This window comes from Osmerus eperlanus, chromosome 19, assembly GCF_963692335.1.
Source record: "Osmerus eperlanus chromosome 19, fOsmEpe2.1, whole genome shotgun sequence".
In the NCBI taxonomy this organism is placed as follows: Eukaryota; Metazoa; Chordata; class Actinopteri; order Osmeriformes; family Osmeridae; genus Osmerus; species Osmerus eperlanus.
In genome coordinates, this window is record NC_085036.1 from 2,335,893 (window position 1) to 2,344,989 (window position 9,097).

The 9,097-nt window shown below is 42.4% G+C and overlaps 1 protein-coding gene and 4 non-coding genes across 5 annotated transcripts; all 5 read right to left on the reverse strand.

Moving 5' to 3' along the window:
• Nucleotides 1-1,131: 1,131 nt before the first annotated feature.
• Nucleotides 1,132-5,363, reverse strand: LOC134039291 (heat shock cognate 70 kDa protein). Its single transcript, XM_062485062.1, has 9 exons — nt 5,217-5,363; nt 4,339-4,548; nt 3,931-4,136; nt 3,693-3,845; nt 2,939-3,494; nt 2,540-2,742; nt 2,142-2,340; nt 1,703-1,935; nt 1,132-1,592 (listed from the first exon to the last, which is right to left on the reverse strand). The coding sequence occupies exons 2-9, from the start codon at nt 4,541-4,543 to the stop codon at nt 1,392-1,394; spliced, it is 1,956 nt and encodes a 651-aa protein (XP_062341046.1). The 5' UTR covers nt 4,544-4,548; nt 5,217-5,363; the 3' UTR covers nt 1,132-1,391.
• LOC134040174 (small nucleolar RNA SNORD14) lies at nt 2,408-2,501 on the reverse strand. The gene has a single exon (XR_009932882.1). It is a non-coding gene; the product is annotated as a small nucleolar RNA SNORD14 (small nucleolar RNA).
• Nucleotides 2,811-2,904, reverse strand: LOC134040156 (small nucleolar RNA SNORD14). Its single transcript, XR_009932866.1, has one exon. It is a non-coding gene; the product is annotated as a small nucleolar RNA SNORD14 (small nucleolar RNA).
• LOC134040169 (small nucleolar RNA SNORD14) lies at nt 3,564-3,657 on the reverse strand. Its single transcript, XR_009932877.1, has one exon. It is a non-coding gene; the product is annotated as a small nucleolar RNA SNORD14 (small nucleolar RNA).
• Nucleotides 4,207-4,300, reverse strand: LOC134040175 (small nucleolar RNA SNORD14). Its single transcript, XR_009932883.1, has one exon. It is a non-coding gene; the product is annotated as a small nucleolar RNA SNORD14 (small nucleolar RNA).
• Nucleotides 5,364-9,097: the final 3,734 nt, after the last annotated feature.

The window sequence follows — 9,097 nt, forward strand, 5'->3', positions numbered from 1 at the left end:
ATCAATTTGGTTGTTATCACAAGTTATCATGTGTCACACATGGGATGTCCCAAGATACCATGAGACAAAAGTATCACTTAATAAAGGCAAACAAATCAACAGTTATTGGCCAAAACACATTTTTGCATCCTGCGGCCACGCCCAGTGATCACATGACACCAAATTGTTTGGACATCCTCAGATGAGGGTTCAAAGTCATTATACTAAGTTTGGTGTTGATTTCTCAAGGATTGGCTGAGATATGACCCAACTTCCTGTTTGGTGTCTGCTGCCGATTTTGATTGGCTGTACCGGACAAACTGTTTTGAAAATCAAAAATCCTTTCCAATTTTTAGTGAGGGTTGCTGTGACGATGTGTGCCAATTCTGGGGAAGATTTTACAAAAATTGAAGCAAAAAAAACGTTTTTCCTTAATTCAAAATGGCGGAAAATCTATATAACCGGAAATCGACGTAATAGGGTGTGTTGAACTCGTCTTGATCCAGGGAATCCAACAGTACATTTTTGAAAATCGGTCATACAGTTCAAAAGTTACGTGTGTAAACACAAGTCTAACTTTGACCCGTTGTTGGTTCTAGAGTGCTCCAATGGGTGACATGAAACTTGGTGAAAATAAAGAGGTGACTGTCCTCAGTGTGCCAAATTTCACAACTTTTTACCATACGGTTCTAGGGGCTGCCATAGACTCCAATGGTAGAGGAAGATGATTAATAATAAGAAAAGGTAGAAACACTTAAGTGGCTTCGCCACCAATAATATGTGAGAGAACGGTTATGCTCGCCGAAGGCGTGAGCACACCCAATTACCAAAAACTAGGGACTCACTCATTCCACTGATAAAAGGATGACATTGACTTATGCCAATAGGAACAATTCCAGTTCAGAAGTCTCAGCATTTAGTGTACAATTCAGCTAATGTTATCAATAAAGGAGTGGGTATAATAAGGAGCCAGATGGCTGAGCGGTGAGGGAGAAAGGCTAGTAATCTGAAGGTTGCCAGTTCGATTCCCAGCCGTTCCAAATGACATGTCCTTGGGCAAGGCACTTCAATGTCCCTGTACTTACTGTAAATTGCTCTGGATAAGAGCGTCTGCTAAATGACCAAATGTAAATAAAGATCAACCAAGCCAACTTGGGGGTGGAAGGTCAGAATATTTTATTTATCATGGTATTGTGATAAAGGCAGTTGAAAACCAATTAAAAAATATTCCATAGATGTGAAATTGACAGCTTAGTTGTGCAATGGTTCTGTCTTTTTGCAAACAATGTTGCAATACAAATGTGATCCCTTACACCCCTGTATTAAATTGCACTCTGCTGCACAGGCAGCGAGAGGGTCAACACTTAAAACGTTTTAGGGGTAGAGGTAGTTGCAGAAACGATGGAATGGCTTTAGTCGACCTCCTCAATGGTTGGTCCAGATGATCCACCGGCACCAGGAGCAGCACCTCCAGCTCCAGGGAAGCCACCGGGCATGCCTTCAGGCATACCACCAGGCATGCCTCCAGCACTCTGGTACAGCTTGGTGATGATTGGGTTGCAGACCTTCTCCAGCTCCTTCTGCTGGTGCTCATACTCCTCCTTCTCAGCAGTCTAAAAATAAAAATAAGACATCCGTCAGGTCACCAAGGATGAACACCACTGCTTCTTCCAGGAAGGGGAAAGGCCATGAGAAAGACAGCAATTAACTGGTCACACTTTACCTGGTTCTTGTCCAGCCAGCTGATGACCTCGTTGCACTTCTCCAGAATCTTGGTCTTGTCCTCCTCACTGATCTTGCCGGTCAGCTTCTCATCCTCCACGGTGGACTTCATGTTGAATGCATAGGACTCCAGAGAGTTCTTGGACGAAACCTTGTCACGCTGGACGTCGTCTTCTGACTTGTACTTCTCGGCCTCCTGGACCATACGCTCAATGTCCTCCTTGGAGAGACGACCTGGAAAATAGGAATCCATTAACGCACAGTAAAACAAATCACATGTATAGACCTTTTACAAGCATGTCGGAGGGCTTCACATATGCCCATGGACTACACCTAAACCCTCAATGAAGCTGAGGAAGAACAAAATTTTGACGAAACCTTGGTAGGAGTTTAGTGGGCGATTCCCCCTCCTACAGATCACAGGAGTTCAGGACACCTACCCTTGTCGTTGGTGATGGTGATCTTGTTCTCTTTGCCAGTGCTCTTGTCAACAGCAGACACGTTCATGATGCCGTTGGCATCAATGTCAAAGGTGACCTCAATCTGAGGAACACCACGAGGAGCTGGGGGGATGCCAGTCAGCTCAAACTTGCCCAGCAGGTTGTTGTCCTTGGTCATGGCTCTCTCACCCTCGTAAACCTGTTGGTCAAAGTCAGTATGAGCAAAGTATGCATGGCTCTTCTGAAAAGCAACAATCACCTATATCTCGCTCAGACATCCAAGGAAGGAGTTGGGCCATCTTTGGTTTTTACACCTCTGGTGGAAACTACGAATGGCAGGAATAAACTTCATCACAGCGAAGGAAGGATTTCAGATACATTCTATCCAGTCTTTTTACCTGAATAAGAACACCAGGCTGGTTGTCAGAGTAGGTGGTGAAGGTCTGGGTCTGTTTGGTTGGAATGGTGGTGTTACGCTTGATCAGGACAGTCATGACCCCTCCAGCGGTCTCGATACCCAGGGAGAGGGGGGTGACGTCCAGCAGAAGCAAGTCCTGGACATTCTCAGACTTGTCCCCAGACAGGATGGCAGCCTGGACAGCTGAAAACAATTCAAATTAAGTCAAAATCCTCACCAGCTACAGGATCAACATTATAACTTGGTTATTGTCGCTCAGACATCCAAGGAAGGTGTTGTGCCATCTTTGGTCTTTCAACCTCTGGTGGAAACTACGAATGGCAGGAATAAATGTCATCACAGCGAACTTAAAGGAGCTGAAGTTCAGTGACTGCCTCACCTGCTCCATAAGCCACAGCCTCATCAGGGTTGATGCTCTTGTTGAGCTCTTTGCCGTTGAAGAAGTCTTGCAGCAGCTTCTGAATCTTGGGGATACGAGTAGAGCCACCGACGAGTACAATGTCATGGACCTGCCCTTTGTCCATTTTGGCATCACGGAGTGACTTCTCGACTGGGTCCAGAGTTCCACGGAAGAGGTCAGCATTGAGTTCCTCAAAGCGAGCCCTAGTGATGGATGTGTAGAAGTCGACACCCTCATACAGGGAGTCAATCTCGATGCTGGCCTGAGTGCTGGAAGACAGGGTGCGCTTTGCCCTCTCACAGGCGGTGCGCAGACGGCGGACAGCTCTCTTGTTGTCGCTGATGTCCTTTTTGTACTTGCGCTTGAACTCTGCGATGAAGTGGTTGACCATGCGGTTATCGAAATCTTCTCCACCCAGATGGGTGTCTCCAGCAGTGGACTTGACTTCAAAGATGCCATCCTCAATGGTCAGGATAGACACATCAAAAGTACCACCGCCAAGGTCAAAGATGAGGACATTCCTTTCAGCTCCAACCTGTTGCATAAGAGGGGACTCAATTGATTAAAATATCATTAACAAGGCAGACAGCAGGGTCTAGCGACTTCGCTCAGACATCCAAGGAAGGTGTTGGGCCATCTTTGGTCTTCCAACCTCTGGTGGAAACTACGAATGGCAGGAATAAACTTCATCACAGCGAAAAAAGAAAATAAATGGGTCTCTGAAGCAGCTCACCTTCTTGTCCAAGCCGTAGGCAATGGCAGCAGCGGTCGGCTCATTGATGATGCGCAGAACATTCAGGCCAGAGATGGTTCCAGCATCTTTGGTTGCTTGGCGCTGAGAGTCGTTGAAGTAGGCTGGCACAGTAACTACAGCATTGTTAACAGTCTGAGGAAGAAATAGACCCGAGGTCAATTTGACTGTCAAGACAGGCCATTCAAAATATTGCTTTAGTCAATTCATAAAATATTACCTTGCCGAGGTAGGCTTCTGCAATCTCCTTCATCTTGACCAGAACCATGGAAGAGATCTCCTCTGGGTAGAAGCTTTTGGTCTCGCCCTTGTACTCAACCTGTACTTTGGGGCGGGTGTTGTCATTGACGACTTCAAAAGGCCAGTGCTTCATGTCAGACTGTACAACTCCATCATCAAACCTGCGACCAATGAGTCTTTTGGCGTCTATACACACACAATAAAAAAACATTTCAGTAAGAGAACTCTAGAACCCTTCAAACTTGAATTTTTCACATCACTCAGACATCCAAGGAAGGAGTTGGGCCATCTTTGGTTTTTACACCTCTGGTGGAAACTACGAATGGCAGGAATAAACATCATCATAGTGATCTATGTTGAACTCAGGCACATCATCCAATGCACTTACCAAATACGGTGTTGGTTGGGTTCATTGCCACCTGATTCTTTGCGGCATCACCAATGAGCCTCTCGGAATCAGTGAAAGCAACGTAGCTTGGAGTGGTCCTGTTACCCTGGTCATTGGCAATGATTTCAACTTTGCCATGCTGGAACACTCCTACACAAGAGTAAGTTGTACCCAGGTCGATGCCCACTGCTGGTCCCTTAGACATTTTGTCTATGTAGAAAAATAAAATATTAAGTAAATACAGATCAAGCCTCAGAAGGAATCCACATCATAAAACCTATTAGTCTTTGCTTTGCAATGTAGTACCGGAAGTCTGCTCAGTGAAATGAGTCACACCACGTGGGGTCAGAGATTGGCTTCTAGAACATTCTCTACCGCAAGGCCTTAACCACTGAGCATGACCATGCGTTAACAAGTGCCGAAAAACCTGCATGTAACCCGTTAGTTATAAATTACATCTAGCACACTAATGTTCCCAAGATCTGATTCATATAGTAGCATTACCTACCAGTTTAAAATGAATAATGTATGACAGAAACTGGATAGTTAACAAAAAGGTCAGATTAGCGTTAGCCTAGCCTACCTCTACCGTACTCGACCAAAAAAAAAAAACTCACTTCGACAATCTCATTACACACTTGGTGTGACGTATATTTAAATATTTTACAGGACAAAAACACACAAAACATTACCCTGATTGCAAGCCAAATACCAGCTAACTAGGCTAGCTACAGTAGGTACCTCTAGGTTCTTCCAACAGCGTTCCTTTTTCGTGACCGGGCTCAATTCGGTACTAAATTACGATGCTTACAGTACATGTCTCGATAATATGCAAGTTTTATCAAAACAGATAAGTTCAACCAGACCATAGTACTTACCGATTTATTTGACTAAGGCCTGATGACGATAATGATGTTACTTGGAGTTGAGCAGCCGCGAAGCTTACTAGATCTCCGCCTTTGTGAAAGAAAGAAAGGCAAATGAAATCGGGCCGGTTTTATCACCGGCATGTCAACCAATGACAGGCCAACATTTCCAAAGACTTTCCAAACTCACCAATCAGATTCCAAAACAGCCCTTGATATCCCTCCCACCTTATCACCCACGCAGTAAGAAAAAAAGGCAGGTTTTACCAGAGCCTGTTTAATATGGAGGATTATAGGGGCCAAAACGAAATAAATAAATACTTGGATAAATAAATAATTATATAACACAAAGCTTAAATAAATGTCTAATTATATAATGAAATGCCTAATTGACATACAAAATATATAAATTACAAATTAAATGAGACACTAAATATATAAATGTTATGTATTTGTGTATATATATATTTACGTTTTAATGTGTTCACATTTAGTTATTTATACTTAACATTTATTTATTTATCCTTACATTTATTTATCCTTACATTTATCCACGGTGTAACTTGCTGCAGCAAAATAAATCTGTCGTCTGCGTCACCAAGTCAGGGGGCGGGTTAAAGCCTCTGATTGGTGGTTCAACTTGAATCGACTGCTTTCGACTCATTCAAGATGGCAGCACCCTGAGCCATAAAAAAAGAGAGTTGCGACACTCTTTGATCTTTTTCTATGGCTCTGCGTGTACCTTGTGGGTCCGTTTACCATGTGGCCATTGTTTTTTCTATTTTGCAACCCGTGTTCACAAATGCAAAATAGGGCCGTAATATCGTTTTGTCACTTTAGGAAGCCGAACACACATTTAAGTATTACGGCTTGTTTTTGGTTGTTTCGTTTTTTTTGGAATAATGAAATAACCATATAATACAAATGGTATAACGAGCCATTAATCGATGTTTTGATTATTCCATATTATTTATGCTGATATCTGCAAAAGATGACAAATAGGCTCGTAATATCGTTTTGTCCATTTCGGATGTCAGAACCGGATTATGGGGAAATGCTTGGATTTCGTTGTTTTGTTTTATTTTGGAATAACTGAATAACCATATAACACAAATGGTATAACGAGCCATTTACTCGTTTGTTTGATTGTTCCATATCCTTTATGCTGGTATCTGCAAAAAAAATGAAAAATAGCCTCGTAATATCGTTTTGTCCATTTTGGATGTCAGAACCAGATTATGGGGAAATGCTTGGTTTCCGTTGTTTTGTTTCATTTTGGAATTACGGAATATCCATATAACACAAATGGTATAACGAGTCATTTACTCATTTGTTTGATCCAAGCCCCCACCCCTCGCCCCTCGGCTTGAAGCAACGGCCCCGGTGGATGTAGGTGGTATTGCATTTCTTGTTAGACTTCCGGCTCTTCCGGTCGTTTTTATTCTATTAACTCCAGTCAACATTTACAAAACTATCTCCCCCAATAATTTTTGTTCGATTCTCGAACCTGGCTCATACTACTAGCTTTTTCATAAAATACATTTTCCTGATTTTTGCTACATTTGAAACCAATCCGAAATGGGTAAACTAGCACCCCATTTATTTGCTTACGTCAATAAAAGTTGCCTGAAAATGTGCTCGCGGATACTAACAGGGCACGAGCACAAAAGTTCACTTTGGCCGATAGCCGATTTACCTGGAGCTACAATGAGCCATATTGAATGAGCACAGGGAGAAATGGCTTGAGTTGCCTGCCCTGTTGTAGCAAGTTTAGCAAATGGTTGTCACACATACATGAAATGTTGTTAATATAGTTTATTCCCGTTATTTTAAAACAGATTTGATTTTTCTGTCAAGAACGTTTTTACGTACATGACATGATGGCAAATATTACATTATGTTAAGCGTGAGCATATTGTTGACATGTCTATCTGGAGCAAAGACGAAGATTAATACTTTAACTGATAACCACAATAAGAAATGATATAAATATGATTAGTCTTGCCTTCAGAAGCTTTTGTTAAACACACCCATTATTCTTTTTTTTAACCGTGTCATCAAGCCAGACTGCTTTAGTGGGACAATGAAGGTCCTCAGTGACTGTTTCACCCCCACTTATATCTGATGGAAACGTCTTGTATATAGGCCTAGTTCTGTTAATATGCCCCTTTCAAAGGCAAATGTTAAATAAAGTATATTTTAGACACACTTCTCAAGCTTTTATTTATTACATTATTTCCAAGTCTTGTTAGATCACGTTATATCCAATAATAGGCGTTTGGTTTTGTAGAACATATAAAACACAGGCCACATTTCTACACTGTTGAAATGCGTTCATTATGTCCTCAATTGTATGTGATGTGGTGCTGTGCTGTTTTGTGGTTGGATGTATGTTTGTGCCACGGGGAGGCGCTACCTCTGTAGCGTGTGTGTTGTGGAGGGCGCGTCGGCGTCATTTTTGTTCCAGTTGATATGTTCAATCAGAAGCTGTCTGACCGTGAGACTGATGTGTCTGCAGCTCATACAATAAATATGCCAAGAACGGCTAAAAGGTGATCAACCTATCGTCCACTCTTTTCCTCCGAATACAACGTTAGCTGCAACAACAGTATAACTCAACATACACTGATATGTAAATTGAAGGCAGTGTGAATTTCGTGGCATTTCGTTTGAAAATACAGTTGATAGTAAGCTATGGTAAGTCTGCATTATGGAAGATTTCTGTTACCAAAATAACAATTGAGCTGTCTTTGCCTGGCGAGAACAACGACGGAGCTAGTTGTTAATGTTAACAGTTTATTTAATCCGATACAATGCGTTGGAAATCATACTCAAATCACAAGAAAAAAAGCAACATATGTGATGAGTTCCATCTAGAATAGCCCTATATTTAGCCCTATAGCCTATTTCTAACAACCAAGTGAAAGGAATACTATACTATGACAGCATAGCTCACACGCTTGCAACCATATAAATATATGCTCGCCACTGGCTGTCGCAAAGTATGACGTGTACAGCTAGTTGCAAGCGTGCACGAGGTCTCGGAGCTAGGGGAAAAAAGAGCCACTGTTTAAAGCTAGACCGGAAGAGTCGGAAGTGGAAAGATGGCGCGGTCCAGTTTGGCGCTCTCGCTTGCCTCACTGCGCCACTGAGCACTTTTCATAGAAATGAATGGGGACGCCATCTTGGAAGACAAAAGTTGCTTCCTCTAGTTATATTAACTCTATGGTTTGATCGGACGTATTATGCATACTGGCACAAGTGAAAAAGAGAGAGGGGGAGAGATGTGAAACTATTGGGGGTGTTATTACTTGCGAACACCAGAGGGCAGCAACGACTAGCTTTAAAAAAAATGTTCCTGTGATCTGCAGGCCTACAATCTTGACGACATAGCAGCAGGTTCTTTAGTAGAAGACACACACCAAACTAAAGGCACATGTTGACCGCGTTTGCTAGTTGCTACTTAGTTAATAAATCTTTGATGAACCCAAGTTTCTTTAATATTTATTAGAAAAATTACAAGACGGGGCTCCAGTGTGTGTTCAAACAAGGCCAAAAGTGCCAGACGGTATCAGTTGAAAAAGACAATCACACCCGTGCAAGAAACACGCCCCTACCCTCCCCCACCTAAGTGACCGCTTTCAGCTCTGTTGTACGTTTTAATGAAGTGCATTGAGGCAATCATAGTGAGCAAGTTGAGGTCATGTGGGCTACCTTTGCAGTTTACATAGACACACAACTGACAGAGGCACTGTTGTGGATACCTTTTTCAAAGTTCTGATCATATTCTACGTCCAAATTCAACTTCTTCATAGTCCAAAAACAGCACGGAGCAGCAACGAGAGGGTTCCCAGGAAAATCTGATTTCCTTTGTCTGTGCTTCACCTTTTATA

Coding starts and splice junctions, on each gene's coding strand:
- LOC134039291 (XM_062485062.1), bottom strand. CDS start 4,543: ATGTCTAAGGGACCAGCAGTGGGCATCGACCTGGGTACAACTTACTCT. Junction 3,846..3,930: donor CAGAAGCCTACCTCGGCAAG/GTAATATTTTAT, acceptor TTTCTTCCTCAG/ACTGTTAACAATGCTGTAGT. Junction 1,936..2,141: donor CACCATCACCAACGACAAGG/GTAGGTGTCCTG, acceptor CCTATTTTCCAG/GTCGTCTCTCCAAGGAGGAC.